Below are 25,642 nucleotides of genomic sequence, written 5' to 3'. Positions count from 1 at the left end.
TTCTTTATAAAACATGACAGATGAACAACATGCTAATTGTTTCAAACTAGGTAACAGATCTTCCTGGACTTGCATGCTATCTTTGAGGCTAAGTTAAAAACTTTATCAAATACAGGCAGTTGTTGCCTGTGTTACTGAAAAATAAAACATTTTCCTCTCATGTCTCTTTTTGTTCCAATAATAGGACACAGCCAGGGCACTAGTTTCCTTCCAAATCATTGCCCCGATTTCTGGAAGCTGGTTTGTTTATTTTCCAGTGTTTAATCAATGTTCCTGGCCTGCAGCCTCAAAGTATCAATAATCAGTTCTTAGCATCTATCCTGGATTATATCAGTAATGAGCAACACCAGATGAGAACAGCTGGCAGAGCAAGCAGGGTTTCACTTCTCCCATGACACGTCATTGGGTTGTGCTGCAGACACCGAGTGAGGTAGAAGGGACTTCTCATCCTTAGCACTCTGCATCTCTACAAGTAGATGTAAGTTAAAACGTATGCATATGAAGTTTACCTGCTTTTGGAGGAGAAGAAAGAGTAGGACATGCAGTAGGGTACCTCCATCAAGAAGTGTACGGAAGGACTAATGGGGAAGCTTGTAAAAGGAGGTTTGGAGGGAGCTGGACTGAGAACAGGAGAAAAGGAGAGAAGATGCCCCCAGATTCCTATGGGTTCTGTGTATTTTCTTTCCTACTTGTTTATCCCAGAAAATATAGCTCTTGCTCAATTAGAGAGCCAGACCAGCCAAACAAAAGAAAAACTGTGACAGCAGCCAAATCTGGTGACTTAAAAGCAAGCTATGCCTCTGCAGCAAATTAATTTACCTGATTCCATCCTAGTGAATATTCCTAGGTTTAAACTACATACTGTATATCAGCGTAGACACAAAACTCAGTCTGTCACTTAGACACATATTTAGGTTCAATTTCTTAAAGGAGAAAGGCAGTTATAGTGGAGTCTGAGGTGGGGTTTTGTGAGAAGCAACTGCTTTAATTTCCATAGAGTGACACAAAACTCAGTATTAGAAAATCCAAAAATAATTCAAGCACCACAAACAAAAGTGAGACATGACACAAAGAAGCAGTCAAGATGTTTTCACAAAACAGGGAGCCTGACTTTTCAGTCAGTTACACTAGTACACAGCTGTGTAAGCATGTAAGCCAGGGACCCATCACTGGCACAGCGAATGGGAGAACCATTCGGATTGTCCCAGGGCTGTTCGATGCCAATGTTATCAGCGTAGCCCAAATTACTTTTAACTAGTTTAATTAAACTAGATTTTAAATGGCTTGTTTTTCTTTGGCTTAAACAGTCAGAAACTCATTTATCAAGAACCCAAGTAAGCTATTAAGCCAAAATTAGAATGTCTGCAAGCTTCTGTCATTTAAAATAAATTGATTGAAAATGGCACTTGCCAGGCAAGTTCAATTTCTTGCCATGTAAATACAATGAGCTTCTGCGGGAAAAATAATGACTTATGAAAGCTTCTACATAAATAATTGGACAACACTGGTAATAAGCTTGTGACATTTGAACAAATATTTTTGAAAATCTTTCCTGTCCAAGGGCAAATGGGTTGCAGAAACAAACAATGAAAGAGAAACATAAAGCTAACAGAACAACCTAGGGCCACAGGCTGTTAATGCCACGTCTATATTCACTGGATTGCACTGTCTAGTAGAGAATACTGCCTGCACAGAAATGTATACAGGACACTGATATCCTCAGCTGTTCCCCAGGGTCCTCCTAGATTTCCAGAAATCTGCTATTACAGCTCTATCCTCTTTTCAGTGAAGCAGTTTCCTTGGCTCTTTTTGTAAGAGGGAATGGTTCTTGCCTTTAGACTGAGGAGTCTTGTCAGATGATGTGGCATCGTAATATCACAATTTTAAGTACCCAGAACAAAAACTGAGCAAAAAAAGGAAATGTCAGTTAAGTATCACAGATACCAAAAGGACGTGTGTAATATTTCGTGCAACATATCTCCTTGCTTAGCTACTGTGAAGATGCAGGCCACTTAGGTAACACTTTATAACCTGAATAATTTTTACAGTTTCCAATATGTCATTTCCACAACTGTATACCAAACACCACAGACAGTAGGGTAAACACTTTGCAAGCACTAATCCTACTATTTACAGACCCTAATATTCTTATTTAAATAGGCATTTCCAGTGACTGTTCTTTAAGAAATTTCTTGGGTTAGAGGTGAGAGAAGGAAGGACAGAAGGGCCATACTATGAAACTGCAGCTCATTCCAACCTCTTTAGGTGGCATACCTTATCGTAGGAAGACTGATCAAGGGTTGTGTCAGAACAGTACCAAAAACCTCCTTTATTTGACACAAGTGGGGGTTTTTCAGTGGAGGAGGAGATGAGGACTAGGATGTCTGCCCTCCTCCACATGATACCTGACTGGAGAACTGTGTCCTTTATGCTATTGACTCAGTCACAGGGATCTAGCACTTCATCATATATCCAAGATTGCTTTAGTCATTTACCTATGACTTCGGTGGAGAGACACAAATTTCTCAGCAGCAAAGAGAAATGCTAGAATAATTTAATATTGAGCATCATCACAGTGATGATGTGGGAACAAAGGTCCAAAGACCCTCATATCAAGCCCTAGGAAGGCGGACGGGTGATAATGGATGTTCAGGGAAAACAGTACAAGAAACAAATCAACCATAAAGCTATTTGTGCCCTTATATTGTGTTCAGCCCCCAGAGAGTTGAAGAACTTGCTGAACTGGAGGTACCACTGTGTATATAGTCACTGTGAGGTCTATTTTCCATGAATTTGCCTAATCCCTTTTTAAATGCATGTATACTATTGGCCTCCACAGCATCCTGCAGCAAACGATTTCAGTGTTTAGTCATGGCCAAAAAAGTCCTCCCTTTTGTTTGTTTTAAAACATGTAAATATTGAAGTGCAACACTCAGTCACTTGATTTTGCTTTCTCACAACTGCAACTAAAATTAGTTATGGAGGATGGGTGAAAACAAACAGATGAACTCAAGGAAAGAGAGTGAGGGGAAAAAAAACATCAGAGAGGAAGAAAAGTAGACTGAAAGAATGAAAACCCAAGAAATGCTGCCACAACTACTCTGATGGAAGTAGGGTGGACTGTTATGATGCCAGCTACCTTTCTGAGGATTTGTTTTTGAAACCTGTGGGAGGTATTTAAGCACTACAGCACTAGGTAACGTTGCAAAAACTTGCATGAATGGATAAACAACATGAGATGTTTGCTTCTGAAAACCTGAGCTTCAGAATGGTGAACCAAATCTAGCAGAAATTAACCCAACTGATGTAAGTAGACCCGACTGCACTCAAACCTTCATTTTAATCTAGGCATTTGGACTTTGTTGTGAAGTTGCATAAAAGAAATATCTTTCCATGATGGCATATACACACAAACACACACACACAATATTAAAATGCAGATTCTTGCTCCACGGTGCATGTGAGCATCTCCAGGTTACATATGCCATATGTGAATTTTTTGTTCAGTTAGCTCTGACGTTTTCCTGCCATGTATTGGCCTGGAAGATCAGTTTCAGTACATTCAATCAGATCAAAAGAATCTACATATTTCAGACTCAGATTTTTATGCTGCTCTTTAAGAGGCTTACACAATAAACCATGAAGAGTTTAATTTATTTTAATCAATGTTAGGAATTTATTTTTTATTTCTTCCTTCTCACATCTATTCCCTGGGCACTACAGAGTATAAAACCAATACTGTATGTGTACAGGATCATAGGTACTTACACTAACTAAAAGAGAGAGTGCCTCAAGTACAATTGAGAAATCAGGATTTTAAATTTCCTGCCTTCTCAGTAGCATTATATAGCATATGTATTTGCAGCATGTACACATATATACACACACATATATATATGTATAAACATTTGTGCCTTGCTTAGCTGGATCATACCCACCTAACCTTTTCAACGTGGTAGTTTCAAAGTGTCATATTAAAGCCTGTTGGCCAGCTTCACGTTTCCTGCTCACAGAACACAAGCCAACAATCTGTGCCAGACTGCCATTAGCTAATTCAAAAAGAACTTGCAAAAACCATTACAGAAACCAAGAGATGAAAATCTGAGCTTTTTTATTGTCCTGATGCAAACAAATATGTTATCAAAATTAAAACATATCAGACGGATTTTATATTGTTTTCAAAGCCTTGGGAGTAGGATTCATAGTGGAAGGAAGATGAAAGACATAGGTAATCAGGTGGTTTAGAACAACTGTTTTCTGGCTGCAAAATCATTACAACCTTCAGGACTCCCTGGCCAAAGCAGCGTAACAACTGCCTCGCTGACTTTACTGGTCATTAAGGAACTGCCAGGAGACTGTTTACTATTTCCACAGGCGCTGACCCAATCTACAAGTCACACCCAGTAACCAAGAAGTTGATCAGCCAAACTACTGTGCATGCCTACAACTTCTTATCATCCAAGTCTAGACATAATGCATCTCAGTAAACAATACAATAGGCACATCAGCCACCACATCTGTATTAGAGGAAAGGTGGTAGCCCTATCTTATTTTGAGACCACCTCACTCCATTAAAAGACTGTTTTTCACTTGCTTATAACATTGCCAAGATCCAATGATTTCAGCTCAGATTTTCCATGCTGAGTCCTTGCTTCAGGCTTGTTTTGGAAGATCTAAGCCAAAAGAGTTCCATCATTTCCGAGAACAAGGCTAGGAAAAAAGGTTTTATTTTGCCCCTATTTAAAAAATTCTTTGAAAAGCTTGGGCACTCCTAGGCTTTGGAGTAGGAGCATGAAATGTGTCAGGGTTTGTTCTTTGTGCCAGAACTGTGCTTTCTGTCAAGTCATTAGTTTTTGAAAAATGAAAATTTTTAAGAACTGGGACAAGCAGGGCAAACAGACTGGGACATAGACAGGATTAGAGGGAAAAAAATTGGACTGTCCAGAGCTGAGGAGCCAGGAGTAAGATGGGGAATTGGGGGGAGAGAGGGGGCAGGTTGCTGCCTACACAGCAGGACAGATAAGACAAAGATGCAGCAGTGAGGAGGCAAGAGACACAAGGACAGGTTGGAGAAGACAGGACAAGAGAGGTAAAGCTTCAGTGAGCTTGTTTCTGTCATGTTTCTCTATACTGTCTCTCCCTCCAGAGCCTGAAGTATAATCCCTGACTTGCTGGTTCCCACCACTCCTTGCTGTCAGGCAAAACGTGCTCTGATGCACCTCCACTGCTGGCCTACATTGAAGACGCCCATTGAAATGAGTGTTCCTTGTCATCTATTTCACTAGGTCCTAGGCAGACTCATCTTTACAGATAACTAATCTAAGTGTTTACACAATGCTGCACAGTGCTCCTTCATTTCCTTCTGTTGGCTTGCAAAAGAAAAAACAAACAAAATACAGCATGAAAGGACTTTTAGAAGTATTAAGGTTGAAGAGTTGGCCATGAGATTGCAAGGAAAAGCCAGAATCAGGTTCACCGTGCAACTTCATTCAAGCCTGCTTGTGAGTATTGCAAGCAGACAACCTGTAACTACACCAGTTTTTCCCACTTGCCTTATGGCAAGCAGACACATGCTTAAACTTTGGCATCATTTGTCTTTTGTATGCTACCTTCTCAGCCGTAAACATATCTTGATATACTTTTCCGTATTAACATGCTTCAGAACTTCACCTATTGTCTTCCAGGTACTATTTGTCTAAGGAAAACTTTATAAACTGATGGGTGTATATACATACACAGCCATCATGAAATCCATAAAACCGTTATACAAAGTTCAGAACATGATAGCTTGTGCACGATTTATTATGTACCAATGGCATCTACTACATATGCAAAACTGCAACTTAATCCCTATTCTAAACCTAATTTAATCTTCCAATCCAGCAAAAAAGACAGTGTGAGAGAATAGGTTTAAACCAAGGCTAAGGTAGAACTTCACACCCCACCCCTCCCTAAATACATAGTTATTTGGCTAAGGGGTGTCTGAATCATGATATTCTGAACACATGCTGAGTTCTCTAAAGCACAATAAATCTCACTTTTTGTGATATTTGAGGAATGCCTCCTCAACAGAAACACGTTGCGACTTGTTTCCATGGGAAAGAAGGCTTCCCCATCACAAGACCTGAAGGACCCACTGAAGGTTTTTGAGAATTGCCAGAGGCCAACAAACCCTCTTGATGCAGAGCATGGGGCTTCTTCCCTCCTGCAGGCCTTCGGGCTCAGAAGCAGCGAGGATATTCCCTTGACTTTTTTATCCTCCTCTGTGTTGCTCTCCCCATCTGTTACTGCCTACAGACAGACTGGTAACTACAGACATGAAAGCTGCAATTCACGAAAAGCTTTCCGTCCCAGGCAAGCTTCTTCACAAGTGTTTTAGATATACTGATTTCTAGGAAAACATAAAAATAGTTTTTCATAAATTCATATTGGAAAAAATTTTCCATGTAAATGTCAGAAGCTGAAAAAACTGCCACCTCCAAGGCTATAAACCATTTTTAACAGTCATGCTCAGCTGTCATCACTACTCATACAGTGTATTACGCTACACAAGCTACTGAACCTTTTTAGAAGTAATAACGAAATACGTAAACAGGGGATGGCAAAAGTATGTTATAAGCTTGCCTTTTTAACCTTTTCATGATTTAAAAAAAAGAGAAAAATACTTTTCTGCAAAAATTTTGGGATGATACTATGAGAGACTTTTCTATCATGAACTTGCTGGGCAGTAATAAATTTTTTTTTCTATATCAGTTGAAAGGGAATTACAAATTCTATTATGTTTTATGCATAAAAAATATGTACATAAAAATCCCATCAATTTTTTAAGGTATTAGATATCTGAGAGAAAACAGTAGCCAACAATTAGGACTGAAATTTTCGGCATATATTTCCCTTTTAACACAGTTAGACAACTTTTTTTTTTGGTGAACTTTTCTTTTACAGTGTATTTACTTTGAAGAAAAACACTTTTTTTTTCCCCAGGAAATGTTAAACTCAATAACTAGTGCCATTTCAAAAATTACTTTAGAGTGGGGAAAATGCTTAAGATGTTTGTCTATAATTTAGAAATACTTGAGTTAGAAGACAAGCTTTCATTCCTATGTTTATAGTACTATCACACTGAAAAAAAGCTGGATTTATCTCAGTGTCATCAGGTAGTGATCCATCTGGTCCTCATTAGATGACTCACAGATAGTGAAAACCCATTGCAGAAAGCGGGATAACCACAGAAGTAGCACCTACACAAATTTGTGTAAAAGTCAGTCTTTGTAAAAAGAGTGGAGATGAAGAATACCAGCAGCTTGAGGACTTATTCAGGAGGTGATCTGAAATATTATGTTACTCTTATTAACTTGCTGAGATAACAAAGTGACCTCTCCAACCAGACATTGCAAATACTTCAAGTCCGTTACACTGACTTCTGGTTTCATATTTTAACCCAGTGGTTGAGTTTAGGAAAGTAGGATCAGCCTCCCATTTTGACCAGAACTTACCAGTACTGACTTTTTAGATTAATTAAAATCTGTAATTGAGTACGGTGATGCAAATCACATAGGACACAAACAAACAAAAATGAGTGAACGTGGAGCCTGCTGAGAAACCAAGACACAACTGGCTCTCGTTAGAGCTCCTCAGGTGAATCACCACAAACACCGTGACTACAGTTCAGCACACCAGGCCAACACTGCCCCATTCCTGGTATGAAGCCCCTTTATTGGGGCTCCCATGGGAGCCAGGCTCTGAAGAAATACTCTACTCCCCACTGTACTGCCTGGGGAACTCTATTTCACTTTGTAGGTATAGTTCACTTTGGATTAATCCCCGGATAACAAAGAACCCTGGGAGGAGAAGGCAAGGAAAATCTCCATCCAGAATTCGGTAGATTTGAAGAGTTGGCTCTTACCTTGCAAGGCATAGGCTTTTTGAAGGAGATTTCAGCTTGAGTCCAAACTCCCTTTGGAGAGTCCAAGACGGACCAGATTTTCTCTTGAACGACATGATTCTCCTCAAAGATATAAACAGCAAGAGTGCCACTCATTTTGAAAAACCCATATAAGGCATAATAAAAACGCAGACAAAACTGCAAGTTTCCTGGCAGGGTCGGGCCATACAGACGTCCAATGTACCCAGGCTGTGACGTAAACTTTGTGTTTGCCAACAAGTAATAACCTGCAAGACAGCACAATTATTGAATGTTTCTAATATGCAATTAGCACGGCTGATTTGCTATTAAAGCAGCTTCCGTTATTGCATCAGACTTTGGTTACGAAAATAGTTTCTACTGGCAGGAAACAGATTATCACACTCTGTTTGAAAGGAAATAAGAATTTTTCTAAAAGCATCCCAGCCACTTGAAGCTAAACTGGCACATGGCTAAGTTACCAGAAATAAGCACTTTTCAAATTTACACTGAAAAATTCTCTGGCCTGCTGGCCTCACTGGAAACCTGGCTGTTTCCAGGGTACCACTCCAAGAGCGAAGAATGAAGGATGGGGCATAAGGCCTATTATTCCCTGCACCAAGTATAAAGAGGTGAGACTTTAGCACATATGATTAAGAACCATGAATACTCTACACAAAGAGATGCGTGAGTTTCAGAACTTATTAGGAGGCCTTTCACTACATGGCTTCACTACACAGCATTTCACAGTTTTCTCTTAAAAATGTCAACTGTCCTAAGCCTGGAAGAGCTAAAAGCCCACCATTCCTCTATATTAAAAGCAATGCGTTAGGCTACGATTATATTTGCTTGCATATTTTTGTAGAATCATCCCTTCAATGGCTACAGATCAGTATAGTGAAGATACTCTGATTTACGGCCTTGCGTGACTATTCAATAGGTGACCTTCCCCCTTTACATGGGGGGAGGCGCAGCCAGAGTCCCAGCTAGGACAGAGCAGGGTACACCGATTTTTAATGGCAGGGAGCTGCAGTGGGGCAATCTAACCAGTGTGCCGATGACATTATTTAACAGAGTGAACAATGATACAACAGGTTAACCTTTATATCCAGTTTGACTCTTCTAGTGAAAAGGAGTTCTGATTTACCAAACCCGGTAGTGTGATCTCCTGTTCTATACACGTTACGCTTCACTTTCACTCTGCTCCATCCTGGGCCATCTTTGTGATCCTGATAAAAATTACACAGATCTTCCTCAAAATTGCAGCCTGCCTCGGCAGGATTGAAAGGAGTTCCTAAAAGACAGACGCGTATGTTCTGTTAGGAAGAGCACAGTATAATAAGCATAGGTATTATTTGAAGCACAAGGATGCCAAAGTATACTGTTTCATCTTTCTTTGCATTACAGAAGATAAGCATGTGCAAATATGTTACACATATATAGCGCAAAGTCACAACGATATCGAACTATAAATTTTCTGTTGCAAGTGGGTGTTATTTTCTTTTTTTTGCTGGAGGCGGGAGGAAACTTCCCTCACAGCCCCTATAAAATATAAATAAGCTACAGATATTAAGAGAAGATTCCTCCTTCAGGACATAATGCACAAAGACATTCAGACCATTTGTTTTTATCCTTCTCCTTCATTCAAAAGATATTTGGACAAAATGAGTGTGAGTGTGCGCCTGTGTGTGCATGGGTGTCATATTTTCATTTCAGTTTCCAAGGGGATAACTTTCTAACATCAACATTTAATATTCTTTTAAAGAGCACTTTTTTAAAAACCCTTTTGTAGTCATGTATAATGTGTGTGCATATGCATGCCGTAAGTATGTAAGTCTTTTGGTTCATGTACCACCTCACGGCTACTGACCTCTGGAGCTATGCCTCACTCATTTAAGCACTGCACCAAAGAAAGCTGTACCATATATAGTGAAGTTGATGAAAAGCTAAGTTAAGCTCCCCAGGCCTGCTGATGGCTCCCTCTTGACCTGCGATGTGAAATTCATGGGTCAGGATTTGCTTTAGTCTGAAAAAATCCCCCTGGTGAACAGGTGCTTTCAAGTAAAACATTTCTACTTTAAAAGCCTCATCAGTCCCTTTTACCAGATGCCGGGGGAAGGAGGGACACAGCCCAAAGCCATCGTGCAATTTTTGGCTACGTCAGGAGTCAGGATCCTGTAAGCATCACTCTATGGCAGCACGCACAACCCTTCTGCGTGGAGGCTAAGAGGGTCTTCCTGGCAAGGGCAGGGACACAGGTGATCAGCTTCAGAAGCAGCAAAATTTTGGCATTGGAGAGATGCCTGTGGTCTTTTCAGCCTCAAATAAGCCAGATCTAAGCACTGCCCATGTGTCTTTCTCTGCCTACAGAGAAAAAGGAGGCAGCCCTGGCCTCCCCCCGCTGCTTTCCTAGCTAAAGAAAACACAGTTGGAGCACCACCAGGTCCATGCAGCATTAAAGATTCATCCTTTGGTAAGCAAGTTTAATACTCTGGTACCTTTTCCTTCCGTTTGGCTAACATTGAGACCTTTGTTGATGAAAACTTCCACAAAAATAAGGAAAAAGCTTAATGCTGTTATATACACTGCTGTGGCTGACTACAAGGAGAATGAAGATATCTTGCTTTTTAACTTCTCTACTCAAAACAATTGAAGATGGAAATAGGAGGTAAGTCTGAAGGATTAACCAGCTTTGTTGTAGTTCAACAAAATATAAAGCAAATGATTGGCATTCATTTCTCAAACAGAAAAAAAAACCCAAAACTTAAAATCAAGAGTTAGTTGGCAAAGCTCTAGCTGAACCTATCAAATTTACCGGTCAGAGTAGATCTGAACTTGGGCCGTGATAGCGTGACTAAATCAGGGTTGGGGCAGAAAATACTATAAAATTTGTCCCATACCTCAACACATATAAGCCATCTGAAAATTGAAATGGAAAACACAGAAGAGCACACAGCTCCAATCCATGGCATACTGCAAACATAACTCAGGATTTTTGTTGCAAAACAAAGCAAAAACAGAACAGGCATTGAGGAGTTAATGAAACAACTAGATTTACTCAGCTAAGAGTTGTGGATTAATAACATATTTGGAATCTACCTCCTATTGATACTTCAGCAGTGCAGGTAAACCTAGCAGAGACTCCAAGCAGATAAAAAAGAGCAAAAAATCTCTTTTTCCTTGATCACTTCAAAACATTAGCCAAAAATTCAAACTTGTGACCGAAAGAATGGATGGGCTCAGTGGGAAACCTCTAATCTACTTTTGACTATTGCTTAGTGCTACAGTAAAACCCAAGCAACCAGTACACAGCTACTTCAGAGGCTGCATTCACAAATGACAAACTCCTTCGTCCCAAGTGCCTCTACAGCCGAAGTCACGTGGATTCAGCTGACTTCTGCTGCTGTGAAAACCTATTAAAAACCTGCCAGACACGCCACTGTCTGGGATAACTAATATCTCCTGGAAGAGTGAAGACAGGAAGGCAAGGCTCCCGTTTTGGCTCTGAAGAACACCTCAGGGCACGTGGCACGGAAGAAGATATTCCCTACATTGGCAATGATGAAAAGCCAGGACATTTTCTTCCTCATACCATCACACCTGGGGAAATCCCTCTCTCTTTCTGCGACAGGCCTACAAGTGTTAATTTGTTCAAAAGCTGGGGTAATGCAAATAGAGCATTCAGTCCAGCACTCCAGTTGCAGATCCCTGAGGCAAGGTCTTTGGAGAGGAAGCATTAAGGACTGGTTTCTGGATCAAATGAATGGCATTAGTGTTTATCTGCTGTTTTGCTGCCAGGAGGAAGAGAAGCCCAGTGGTGCTCGTCAGTTGAGAAGGCAGCATCTGCACATCACTACCAAATATTGCAAGTACTCACAGACGGTTCAGAGGGGCAAAGCAAAGGGGGGAAACAAGGAAGGTAAATAGCAATAAGAACTCATACCTGTCTGATTGCTGCAGTAAACCGGAGAGAAAGCAATGTCATCAAGGGCAACATAACCTCCCTTGGCGCTATTGAAAGCAACTTCAAATATTACCTGGAAATTATAATCGTTTGTTATTCATCTACCATATAAACAACAATAATTTTGGTACACGTCTTCATATTACAGAATTCTGATTGGATGTCCCAGACAGACTCCAGGGCATCTCAGACAGCAATGCAGGTGTTGGGACAAATTAAATGATATCACTTATCAGGGATATAAATCAGATCCTGACACTGGCACCAGATCTTTGCCCACTCAAGGTCAAGGAAAAATCAAGGGGAACATAGCTCTTCTGCTGCTTTGTGAAGCGTCAGTTTTAAAGATGCAGTAAGGCTACTGTTATGATACCATACAAAGCCAGTATTCAGGGTCACCCGTCTGTATTGACTAGAGCTCCAAAGCTGCCTAATTATTACTGTATGTAGAATCTATCTGGATCAAGAGCTAAAAACAAACTGTGTGGATTACTCTGCTGTTACAATATTAAGTTTTACTGTTTTCTCTAAACATCCTCAGACACCAAAACCCATGCCTTGGCATCAGCTGGCAGACACCTTTGAAAAATTTAGTTAAGATAAGAACCAGAAAAGCTATCGCTGTGTTTTGTTTACCACAAAAATCAAACAATGTTTGTACTTGGCCATTCCCAAGGGATATCATTTCCTCAAGTAAGTGGAGGACAGTCCATAACTCTTCAGGAAGTGTCTTAAAATTTCTCTTAAGTATCAAAGCTCTGAGTTACAGGAAAACTTTGAGAAAAGGCTTGAATCACAAGGCAACCCCAGGGACAAAACAAGGATATAAGGACAAATGCTTCCAGAGTGAGATCCTGTTCAGTGAAAGCAATGCCTGTGATGTCTTGCCTAAGGCTGGAAGCCAAACTAGGAGAGTTGTGAAAGAATCCTGAGCAATCTCCTTTATCCGGATAAAACAAAGAGGAAGACCCTCTTGAAGGTTTAATCTTATTTCTATAAAGTGATCTCTAAAATAATGACTGTGTTGGATTACATAAAAATTCCTGGAGCAGAATAAAGGCTCATCTAGCCCAGTGTCTTGATTCCAACAGAGGTCACCTACAGAAAGAACTGAAGACAATGACAAGTTTTCAGTTCTTCTTCCGTCACATTGCAATCCTGATGGATTCTTTCTTTCCCATTAATTTGTCTAATCAGTTTTTGAACTGATCCAAATAATGGTATCCATAGTACGCTGTGGAATTGAGTTCTACAGTTATGTGATGTAGGAAAAAATCCTCCCTTTGGTTTATTTTAAAACTGTTACCTGGTAATTAAGAATTTGGAACAGCAATGTAAATTATGAGAAAAAGGGAACAGTTAATCTTTTCTGTGTCATTCATGATTTTTATGAACCTCTACCATATTCTACTTCAGTCATTTTTTTTACAGGCTGAAAACTGTTATTTCATTAAAGTAACTTCTCCATACTTTTGATTATCCCCATCTCCCTCTTGTAGGATATTCTTTTTTAACTGAGAGGGCTGGAGTTGCATCCTCTGCTGAACACAGGGGTACCCTGTGCATTCATCCAGTGATACGACATCCTCTGTTCTGCTGTTTATTCCAGTATAGATATTTTCCAACATTCCGGAAGGTTTTATGAATGCCACTAAGAACTGAGAGGATACTTTCACAAAACTAACCACAGTAATGCCAAGCTCTAAGTGATCATTAATTAATTTCCAACTATAGCACTAGGACTGTTTTTCCCCTTGCATGTTGCTTTATATTTATTAAGTAATTCACTTACCATGCAGTGTTATGAGACTTTATCACATCTAATCTCCTTTCCCATACCATTTGAAGTCTGACAATTCAAATGGATGACTTGGTCACAGACTTCACAGAGTATAAAAGGACTGTGTAACATCTGATGAAAATTAGCTTTACCCCTAATAATTTCTGAAAATCTGCAGGCTTACGGTGAATTAACAAATAACTTATGTAATGTTAAAGCAAGTAGAATGAAAGCCTATTTATTTGTAATCCTAGTATTAGAAGTATATATATAGGGAGAGAGTATATATATATATTTTTTTTTAAATTACACATATGTATAAAGTATATATTATACATTTGTATACATGTAAGTATATATGTGTATATATAATACATATACACTGTTAATTCCAATCTTGTAAGATATCTATATATGTATTAAAGAATATATATTTTACATATATATAAAGATATAATGTATATATGCGTGTGTGTATATATACCATGTATATACACATACACACACATTTTTATACATATGTGTGTGTGTGTGTGTGTGTGTGTGTGTGTATTTTTTATACATACATATATAAAAAATGTTTATCCAATCTTCTAAGGTTTGGGGATTTTTTCAGTAAACACTAGGGAATAAAAAATTCAATTTCTTTCTGATACTCTTGAAATTAATTACAGTAACCATAAGGAGCTGACTTTTACATCTAAGGACTACTGTACTATTAGGACCCAAGTTTGGACTCTATCTCGTGAAGCCGCAGAAAGACTGAATTGCAGGACTGTATAAGGTAGAGAATAGAGCTCGAATATTTTTAAAAATCTTTCTTCTGCAAAGGGAGGCATGCATTATTTTATGATACTCAGCATCCTCAAAAATGGATCATCGAGTCACAGAAATATGGGACTGAGAGAACATTGACATTATTTAGTAGGAACTGAAAGACCTCACATTAGTAGGACTCCACAACCTCCCAAGGTATTCTGTTCAAGCACTTCACCACCTGACTTCATCTTTGCTGAAAATCAGGCACCAGTATGGAAAGTGATTCCTCCTTGACCCTTATGCAGTGGACAAAGGAAACAACAGATCGCCAGCATCTTTATAACCATCTTTCAGATACTGGATGGCCACTGCCATGTTCCCAACTTGGCCTGAGTCAGCACTGATGTCTGATGCAACCTGGAAGTCGTAGCTGGACTGTACAGGAATGATTGCTTTACCTCCATGGGGTACGGCGCATTGAAGTCAACTTCTGCTAGCGCCCAGTCTGCACTCAGTGCACTGTCTGTTTTCCAGATCTCTTCATAAAAGCCACTTGTGTCTCTCAAGTAAATGGTAAAAACAATGCTACTCTCCTGCTTAAGTTGATAATAAAAAGATAAGCAGCCAGACATTGGCGCCGTGGTCTTTGGTGAGATTAGCTGGGCCACTTCCTGAAAATGTTTGACGTAAACAGAGTCCACATACATGTAGTGACCTAAAAGTATAAAAGAAACTTGGCATAAGGACACTCTTTAAAGGACACCACTTAAAAGAAGTATCAGGAGATGGGCAGGGACTAGACATGTATCTCTACGACCGGGACAACAATGGTTGATTCCTAGGAAATTTTAATAATTCTAAGAGATTTTTTTTTTCTCCTTTCCTCCTATATACAACCCAAAGTTGTTCGGCTAAGATACCACTGGCAAAACAGTCAGTCTCACCAATTTTTTAAGTATTTATTCAAGACCTTTATATTAAAGAAAGTAATAAACTCTCTGAATTTTGGGATCCATTCATAAATGGAAAAATGTGTTACAAGTGAGTAAATTTCCTGCCTCCCAACAGCTCAGTATAGTATTTAGTCTTCTTCCAAGTGCAACTTTTACTGAGGCAATGCAAGTGAATGAACAAGACTGTAAGTCATGTGTTTCCTCGCGTTTTCCTCAGCAGTTCCTTTAATACTTCAAATGAATTGGCAAATAACTTTTATTCTGCACATCTCACTGCTTGTATAATTCTGCTTGGTCTATCTAGGATTTGGTTTCTAAATGTTTTATCTTTACTGTATGGACTGTTTTTTTGTAAAATCCTCAAAAAAGACTTTTGGGAGATGTTAATAAACAGAAAAATGCATTACAGATGAGTAGACTCCCTCCGCCTCAACAGCCAATGTGACCTGCAGGGTTTTCAAAGGGTACCAGCTTCTCAGACTTTGATTTGGGGAGAGCTATCTCAATTTAAACAGGACACATCCATGTGCATGGATATGCTGTGCATCTGTAGTTTTTCTTCTTCTACACTCCCAGAAACACAGCATCAAACAGTATCAATTGGCGAACAGAAAAATGGTTCTTCAGAAGTAGAAAACTTAGAGGAGAATGAAGTGTCAAACTGACAGGGGTACTTCAGCATGGACACTGCAAACTGTGCCATTAGGTTTGTATCTACACCACTACGTTAATTAGCTAATAGTGTTCTCAAACCTGGAGATGTCACTTCTCGCTTCACTCCAGAGGAAGGAGGGGAAAGGGCTTGCTTGGCTGTGGGTCTCCTCCAGCCTGCCCACTGCCAGGGGTCTGGTGACACTTCAGCGGTTCCTACCCGAGAAGTTCTGGGCTTCGTTTTTGCTCTGCAGTTTTACCACATTTCATAGCTTAATTATGATCTCCCTGGCTGATGTACCTTCATAGCACAATTCTTGCAAAAAGAAGGCTCTTCTGTGACTTTTGGCTTCTTGGGGTCTTCTCAGTCGCTGGTCAGCAGTGAGGGTTTGGTGTGAAAAAGAAACACTGTGGCTACAAGAAAACAGATCCCTCCCAGTTGGTGGCGTTTCCTATCACATACAGTACTTTATTTAATAGGTAGAGCCACTGTCTGCTGCTGGTTGAAGCTGTGGTGAGTTAAACTTCCATCAAAATTTTACTAGCATTTAGGTGCCGTAGGGTGATGCAGGGCCGGACTGACACTCCGTACTCAACTCACACAATTGTGAAATAAATAAAAAGGCACAGCGGCATGAGTTAAGGAAAGAGGATCAACCGTGCTTTTCATGATGCAATTCCTTGCACCATCACAAGCGTCACGTTGCCTGAGACGCACAGTGTGATGCAGCAGCCAGAACTCCTGACCATCGCCTGCTGCGGTACTTCATGCAACACTACATCAAATGCTAAGATATCCCCCAACCCTTCTCTGTGACTCTGTAAAACATTCTCCTCTCAACAAGGTGGCTGGGACAAGTATTTCATACAGGGCAAGTGCTGAAAATCCTTTAACTCTTTACAGCATTCTGCCTCCGACAGACTGTATTAACAGCACCACATTTGACTGAAAGAAACAAAACTCCGAAACTGTCCTTTAACCCGAGAGTCTCCAAACACGTTTCAATCCCTTAGCTTTCCTCCTCAACTTTCCCAATAGCCACTGGAAAGAAAACCCCTGCCAGATGTACAGAGCCATGGTACAAGATTTTAAAACTCATTGTGGCCCATACCTTTAGAATTCACAGAAAGATGAATTTTCCCCCTCTGTCCAAAATTTTATCCTTATTTTGAGTAATTTTGAAGCCTAGCAAAGGGCATAACAACCTTATTATAAAGCTTACAGGAAACTTTGTGTGAACTTCCGCAAATTCCCCCCATCTTTTTCTAATCCCTTTTTCCACATAAGTCATTCTTACCCCACCCAATGCCAGGAGAAAAGAAAGAACTCACATAATAATTTGCAGTATAAGAGTTAGACGTGGATCACAGACTCAAATTTTCCACTATACTTCTGTTTCACATTTGTTGCTTACCCAGTTCACTGTTAAGTGTGTGGTCTTTGGGCAGGATAGACTGAGAATTGCGAATGTTCCCTCCACCAACAAACCAGTTGACATTGGGGTTCCAGCGGTTCACAAAGCCACAAAGATGATTTTCTTCAAAGTCACATTCTGCAATTGCAGACATCACCAGCTCAGTGCACACATTTTCATTATAGAAACTGCAAGAGAGGCTACTGCTAAGCACTGGCCTCGTTTGACATACGGCAGTGCAGATAACACCTATATTTATAAAACTGGACACAGCACTTAACAGCTTATGATAAATGGAAGTAAACTTAGCCACAATTTTTGATCAATTTTTTATAGAATTTTCATTTCCATCCTGTTCGGTCCGATCTATCTTTTCATTATTTGGCAATATAGGACTGCTGTAATTTAGAACCAAATAAAATAGATTTAAAATATACCACTTCATAGTATTAAATAGTTAGAGCAGAGCTTCCACATGTAAATCAGGCACGGTTAGAAGCAAAGCAGGACTAGTATTTCATAGTGGTAATGAGACTGCTTTGTTTCCTTCACAGAGCCAAAGAATTGTGACAATTCGGTTGGACTCCATCAGAGCTCCCCAGAAATGCAAAGGTCTCCCAGCCTCCTAGCCACTGAAATTTTTGAACTTCATTAGCGGTTTTTGGCAAACATCATGAGGAAATAGCAGTAAGTGTAAATATCGACAGAGTTTTGACTCTGAAGCCTGCAAGATGCCACTGTAAGGAAGCATGAGCTGGCAGACAGCAGAAATAATGTCACAGCTGTTATGCCTAATATTTACAGCAGTCTAGTTTTGTGAAAAAATAACACTTGTTCCTGCTTGAACAATAAATAGCTTTAGAATGAATTATTGCATGTGAAATGTCTATATATATCACAGAGATGGGTGAATAAAAACATGTATTACTGTGTGCGACCTTAGCTTAAAAAATATCTATATCGCGTATGGCAGCTTACTTTCAATAAGGAAAAAGCCATTGTCTTTTTTCTAAACCCAGACCTTTAATTCAGTCTTAGAACTACCAACAAGGCATTTTTTTCTATGCAGAGAATATGGGAGCTGAGCAGACAGTACTTACCAATACAATAACCAGGAGTTATTTTAATTTCAAAAACTGCTACACTGGCGGATTTATCTTGTCCCATTTCACCTTCCAGTACAATCTGCACAATATAAACCAAACTGTAAATTTTAGGGTTTCAGTATTTCCATTATCACCCTGGACGTTTAAACAGGATAAACAGGAGAACCAATTAAATATATGTGGGGGGGCTCATCATCCTGACAGTCAGGAGAGGTGCTTTGCTGGAAGAGCTTGGCAGAATGCATTACAGATGGAGTCAATGCCCTTCCTCGAGGACAGAAGGCACACTGAAGGACAATGAGACAAGGCCAAAAAATCCCACACCTCATATAAGAGTATGGGACTCCAGATTCCTCAGCTGTGGCTATGCCCGACGTTATTGTGAGAGATGCGGTGTGACAGGGTTTGGCTAGAAATACTCGCCTCTCAGCTTCTGACTCCTCCCAGAAGGGCACAGAGGACAGGAATGAGTGAGCACAGCTGAGGTCCCGTATCTGCTACAGGATGCCAGCAGCGCCGCAGGGCTGCCTCGAGGCGAGGTGAGGCATCCTCACTGCATGGCTCAGCCGGCCGTGCTCTCCCGTGAGCTGCGCCACGCGTTCGCTGGGAAGAGCACCGACTGCCTGACTCAAGCCAGCTCTGCTCACTGGTTTTAGGGACAGAGAGGTCAACTGACTCACACGCTGCCAGCCCTAGAGGTGAAAGCCAAGAATAGGGCCCAGAGCGGAAATGTTCGAAAAGCACGGACGTACACCCCAACACAGAAAGCCTGTGCCATCTTTGAAAATCAGGCTTACCTTGTACTTCTTTGTGCTGTTCATTAAATCTAAGCTAGCTATGAGCCAGCTGTCTGAAGGCTCCTTGGCTGACCACAGCAAACGATCAAAGCTCTCTCCTTCCTGCCTCAGGTACAGGTTGAGCCTGGTGGGATCAGGCGACGTCTCTGAAGTTGTTGCTATCTGATAGATCAGTCTGACACAGCTCCACTCCTCAGAGTACAGCTCAGGGCTGGACAGCACTGCTTTCTCACCCTCATAAGATGTATCCACAGAAATGTAATGTCCTGGGAACAGACACATATCAGAATAACAGATGTCAGAGGCTTTGCTTTTGCATCCCTGGACAAAAGTACTTATTTATAAAGGAATGGTTGTTCTGGGGCTAGGTCAGGAGATTGAGACCGCCACTCATTCGTTAAGCAAGTCATTTAACCTTTTGATATCCCACTGTACCCACAGAAATGTCACTTCATGTGTCTCACAGTATTTTTAATCACAATTTTAAAATTACTGGAAATCTTCAGAGAAAGACATTATATCAGTGTAAAACAGATTATTAAGTAAGTATTGCCCTCCAGAACTGATAGCTGTAGACAGATGATTTGATTGACAAGATAATTTACACAGGCAGGAATATGCTGCAGGAATATTTAGTTGTTTTACAGATCAAAACTTTTTAACTTCATTTTTATAATTTAGATTTTAAAACAGTACATAAAAAACATATTCCAGCCAAAAACTTCTAAAGCATTTCTGGTTTCAAAGAAGAAAACTAGAAAGACAGTCTTAAGTAGTAAAACTAACATGTACAAATCTGCTGATTCAAAAAAGTGCTAAATGTAAAGCCACATTTAAACATATCAGCAGTGTCAATGGGATTATTTCAAAATTACTCTATGGATGGATGTTTGTCGTGGTTTAACCCCAGCCAGCAACTAAGCACCACCCAGCTGCTCACCCCTCACCCCTCCCAGGGGGATGGGGAGGAGGATTGGAAAAAAAAAGGTAAAACTCGTGGGTTGAGATAAGAACAGTTTAATAACTAAAGTAAGATAAAATATAATACTACCTAAGAATAATAATAATAATATAATAATTGTAATGAAAAGGAATATAACAAAAAAAAAGATAAATAAAACCCAAGAAAAGACAAGTGATGCACAATGCAATTGCTCACCACCCGCTGACCGATGCCCCAGCAGCGATCTGCCCCCCTGGCCAACTCCCCCCTGTTTATATACTGAGCCATGACGTTCTATGGTATGGAATATCCCTTTGGCTAGTTCGGGTCAGCTGCCCTGGCTATGCTCCCTCCCAGCTTCTTGCACACCTGCTTGCTGGCAGAGCATGGGAAACTGAAAATCCTTAACTTAGGATAAGCGCTACTTAGCAACAACTGAAACATCAGCGTTACCAACATTATTCTCACACTAAATCCAAAACACAGCACTGTACCATCTACTAAGAAGAAAATTAACTCTATCCCAGCCGAAACCAAGGCGATGTTTTAGGAGCAGGGCCTAAAACATAACCTTCTCTATAAAAAGAAAAGAAAGGATGTGATGACAAGCTAAAAATTGCACAAGGAGGCCAAAAAAATGCCAGAGAAACAACATGTAGAAAAAGGAGGCAACAGTAAATAAATCACAGTGAAACAGAAGCCTGGTCCTGGAGACTTTACTAACACATCAAAACCAAGATCAGGACAGCAAAACGGGATACAGGAGTCACAGAAACCTGGAATGCAATGCCAGAAACAAGTGAAACACAGAGAGAAAGAAAATTTTAAAAAATCCAACAGAACAGCAAAACTAGCTAGGATATCCATGTCTGAAACATTATCCCATAGACGATCTGGAAAATGATCCTCCTAACCTAGTGGCAATGTATATCAGCCAAAGCCCATTCCTGATACTAATTCTCAGCAGCCAGGCTGCAAGCAAGAATCATAAGAGCTGTCAGGGACTGTGTCGAGTCAGTCCTTCACCCAGCAGCACATCACACTGATCCTCTCTAGACTCCCCAGAGCATATATTTCTTCTTCTTTAATCTCATTTCCCTTGACCACAGAGCTTGTCTCAGTTTCCACACATGTGTAAGCACTTGCTTAACTTGGACACATCAGCAGTCGGACTGATGTTAAATATATTGCTTGCCTTTGAGGCACACCCTGCCCTCCCAAATCCTGCCTGAACCCTCCAACTCTATCAAGCCACCCTAGGGATGCTTCCTAGGAGCTGCCCTATTGCCTTTTCAAAAGTATTCTCTCCGATGTGAAAAAAATCATCCGCATGGACAGTCACCGCCCCCCAAGGCAAAGAGCAGGTACAGATCTGGTCTATGAGGTTCCCGATGTCCTCTCCCATACACCCCTGGGAAGAATCCAGGAGCAGGCAGCAGCTCTGACAACACCTGATTCCTTGGGCAGTGCATGTTACAGCATCCCCCTGTATCTGCTCCCTCTCTCACCTGCAGACACTGTGCACAGCAACCCATTTGTACTGTACATTTTTGTTTAACAGATGTAAGATAAATGATTGCTGCTTACTTAGGGGGTAGATGCAGCCCTAAGCAGTATAAGGGGCTGTGTAAATATAGAAAAGTTGCATTTTCCTTCCCTTTTTAGGGAATGGAAATTTTTTTGCCTCTTACCATAATTTCTCTTTATATCTACTGTGTCTGGTTTTAGTCTCTTGGAGGAATATACAAAATCACTGGTTAAGTACAAGTAACTTGTTACTGCACAGCATATGAAAGAAAAATAAACACAGGAATAAATATTTTAAAATAGGCACCTAATGTGCCTGCCAAATACTTAATCTGCCACTACGTAAAATGTGAGTGCATAAAACATCCACTTGCATACAGATATCCAGTTAGTTCACAAGTTTGCACGCACAGCATTTAATTGTTGGCATGTGCTAGTCCAAGGTATGCATGTTTTTTCACATGCATGGAGGACAGAGGGAAATCACCAAGGCTCTATCAGAAGTTGAATGCTTCTCACACATTTGTTTTTAATTGATATAAGTGGCAATACCCAGTTCAGATGAAGAATCTGTGTTTTTAGGCTAGTCTGAATTTGGATCATTTTGCTTACAAAGAAACCTACAATTCAGAATCCATGCCTGGCAATTTCAGTTTAGATTTCAGCCCTATTTTTGTCTGCACTTCATGAGAAATCCCATAGGAAACAGAGCCTTCTTATAATATTCATCTTTTCTTTTTTTTTCCCCCAGAAATAAATTAGTGTCGACACAGGAAAACACATTCACATGAAGACCTCAAATTACCAGCTATGAGGCTTAAATGGCTGCCTGGCTTTAAGGCTTAATTATAAGTAGACTAAGGTTCTTCTACAAAAATAGTGATTTAAAAGAGAAAGAAAACCTCTTAGAGTTTTCAGTTGGGATGATTATGTCACTATAAACTTGACTCTGCGTTCTCTGTTTGCTGTACACTTGCTCTCACTTGGTCTGATTCCCCACTGATATGAGAGCAAAGATCATGAACTCTCTTTTTAATCGGGATTTTTTTTTGGTTGCTTTTTCTAAAAAGATTAATTTGACCTATTCATTAAGTCTCCAGAAGCAGAGTGCTCTCACCCCCAACCTGCTAATCATTTTAGCATCTTCTGGAAGTTTAAATGTGTGATTGGCTCCTTTGAAATCAATGGGAGCACTGATAGAGAGCTTTATGTGTAAGTTTAAATGCTTTGCTAATCAGGATCAGGGAGCCTGCCACTTTGCAGTATCAAGCACAGAAAATGCTAATGTTAAACTTCTTCCAAATGAATGCTGGCATTGACTAAATGGCCTTTATACTAAACTGTATTTCAGTAATAGCAACGACATGTGCCATTGCTGCAGAAAGGAAGGTCTCACAATGCAGACCTCAAGGACTGACACAGAGCAATTGTGAGAGCAAATCAATGCGAAGAGAGGGCTCCTTGGGGTAAAGAAGCAGACAACTTTCCACACTTGTTTGTGGGAGTAACAGAAGGATATTTAGCAGTCTATGGAGAATTTGATGAATGCACAGTGCTGTAGCCTGAAATCTCTCATTGAAAATGTAACATGCAGCTTCATTTTGCAGCATTCCACACAATTTTTTTCCTCAAAATCCTCCTCCTCCAAATGCCCGTAGCACTTAATTTATAGCAGTCATTCAGGAGTTATCAAGAGAGGGCTACTCTTCAAAATCACAGGAAAGCAAAAGAGAGGTAGTCACAAAACGCTAGGAAAAGCCTGATGACGCAGAAAAACAAGCATATAATTTCTGGCAATTACTTGCTCAGGGGGTAGATGCAGCCCTAAGCAGTATAAGGGGCTGGGCAAATACAGGAAAACTGCACTTTTTTTCCATTTTTACGGAGTGGCATTGGGGTTTGCCATTATGGTGAAGACACCATACAAGCTTCTTCACAGACGACAAAAGCCAGGATCCGCTAACTACCTTTGAGGGCTAACAGCTAGCAGTTCCCTGGTGAAGGCAAACACCTACAGCCAGAAGAGATGGGAGAAAGGGGACTCTCAGATGTATTTCCCTCACCACTTACTCACTACGCAGGCTGGCGAGTAATGCACTTTTTACCCACATTCCTATAATGACTTTTTACCTACTGTGTAACTTCACCATCTTCTCCTTGACAGTTGAATCAAATTGTACGGGACCAAGCATGTGTTCGTTTTACATTCCTCCATGTCCAAGCAAAATATTGAGCCTAGGGGGGATTAGGACCCAGTGTTTCAAACTCATCCCTCCTCAATGCAACTATACATTGCGGTGGTAAGACAGACAAAATGAGACCTTTAAAATCCTTCTGTATGCATGTCTGTCATCTTGCTGCTCTAATAAGCAGTTCCATACAGAGTCTCTCTCAATTACAGTTGGTGATACATTAACGCTATGAGTCATTCACTCAAATTTTCCAAATCTATATTTAATTTTTTTTTATTTACTTACCAAATAGGCATCAATACATCAGTCAGCAGTGATTATATCAATGGCTTAGGGGAAGTGGGGTTGAGACCAGCAATACTACTTTTTCCCAAAAGCAGTGCAGAAACTACACGGATTGCTTTCTCTGGAAATAACACAAACAAGACAAAATGCCAGACACTGGCTAATAAACTAAACCAAATTCTATTGACAAAATAAAAAAAAACAACTGGGATAACTAAAATTACCAGTTAGCTTTTCAATGATATATTTCCTCTGTAAAAATTTGGAAGGGTAACCACAGACATGTTAGATTCTTCGTGGGGTTTATATCTGACACAGCTGTTCGCTTAGTTCAGCAACAGTGCAGCTTTACAAGAAAAACTGCATATAAGTAGTGAGGTCCAAGAGAAACAGTATTAAGGAAATATGAAGCAGAAAAAGTTGGGGAATTTACACTTGATTAGGCACTCATTTATACAGAAAATTGGCAAGAAATGTCTTAAAGTTGCCAGTCACGTTTGGATTTTCTCTGTACTTCCCATACAGAAACAGGGAAGAGTATTACCAGGGCTTCTTAGGAAAAAAATTGATCTACTGATAACTTCTCTGGAGTCTCAGTGTCTGGATTTTGGGCCATGGCTTTAGGCGTTTTTTTTAAATATTCTACTGCCAAAAAAAAAACCCCCAAAACCAAAAAGGGCAGCAAAGCACTTCATTTTTCAGGACCTATTAAGCCTTCTTACATGTCCAGGAAAAGTTAGTTAAAAATACTAACAATACAGCCAGAGACACATCGTTTTGCAAATCAAGTTTGCACAGGGAGGCTATCCCTGGGTACAGATGAGGTTTAGATGAAGGTTCAGAGTTTCAGTTAAAAACACAGAAAGTCTACCAGCTACTTCATATGAGATTTTGGGTGAACCTAGGAGAAGGCTTGTGGCACCAGATAGGAAAGCTTCAGACTCAACACTCCGCTTTTCATTCAATTTCTTTTCAGTAGAAAGCAAACTTTTCCACTAAAGCGGACATTTTTGCTGACAATTTGTCTTGAAAAACAGAGCTATGTGGATCAACGTTAAATTTGTCCTATCTATGAAAAGCTGAAGTTTTCTGAAGAAAATTTTTCCTCTAATCAGGAACAGTCACCATGCATTTTGGTAAAGCTTTTTGGAGGGAGGAGCTGGAGGGTGAGGTGGGTTTTTTTCAAATTTTTTTAGGCACTGTCTTGGGAAAGCAAAAAATTGCATGAGCAAGTGACTTTTCAATTGGAGGGAAAGGTTTTGCCCTACAATTCCATGAAGAAAGTAAAAGAAATCCCCAAACCAATCAAACACACAAAAGACTACACAAATATTTCAGCTGGGCCCACAAAATTGTGCTGGGATTAG

General features: G+C 40.2%; 1 protein-coding gene across 1 annotated transcript in view; it reads right to left on the bottom strand.

Annotated features, from left to right (window-relative positions):
• MAMDC2 (MAM domain containing 2) overlaps positions 1–25,642 on the bottom strand; it is a 63,854-nt gene that overhangs the window by 10,699 nt on the left and 27,513 nt on the right. Inside the window, exons 3-9 of the mRNA XM_050913105.1 lie at positions 19,329–19,594; positions 18,526–18,610; positions 17,426–17,563; positions 14,865–15,121; positions 11,847–11,940; positions 9,051–9,197; positions 7,907–8,172 (exon numbers count right to left, since the gene is read on the bottom strand). Of these exons, the coding sequence (XP_050769062.1) occupies positions 7,907–8,172; positions 9,051–9,197; positions 11,847–11,940; positions 14,865–15,121; positions 17,426–17,563; positions 18,526–18,610; positions 19,329–19,594 (1,253 nt within the window). The remainder of the gene's footprint in view (positions 1–7,906; positions 8,173–9,050; positions 9,198–11,846; positions 11,941–14,864; positions 15,122–17,425; positions 17,564–18,525; positions 18,611–19,328; positions 19,595–25,642) is intronic.

Source organism: Gymnogyps californianus, chromosome Z, assembly GCF_018139145.2.
Source record: "Gymnogyps californianus isolate 813 chromosome Z, ASM1813914v2, whole genome shotgun sequence".
In the NCBI taxonomy this organism is placed as follows: domain Eukaryota; kingdom Metazoa; phylum Chordata; class Aves; order Accipitriformes; family Cathartidae; genus Gymnogyps; species Gymnogyps californianus.
The sequence above is the reverse complement of the archived record's forward strand: the minus strand, read 5'-3'. Positions and strand labels throughout refer to the sequence as shown.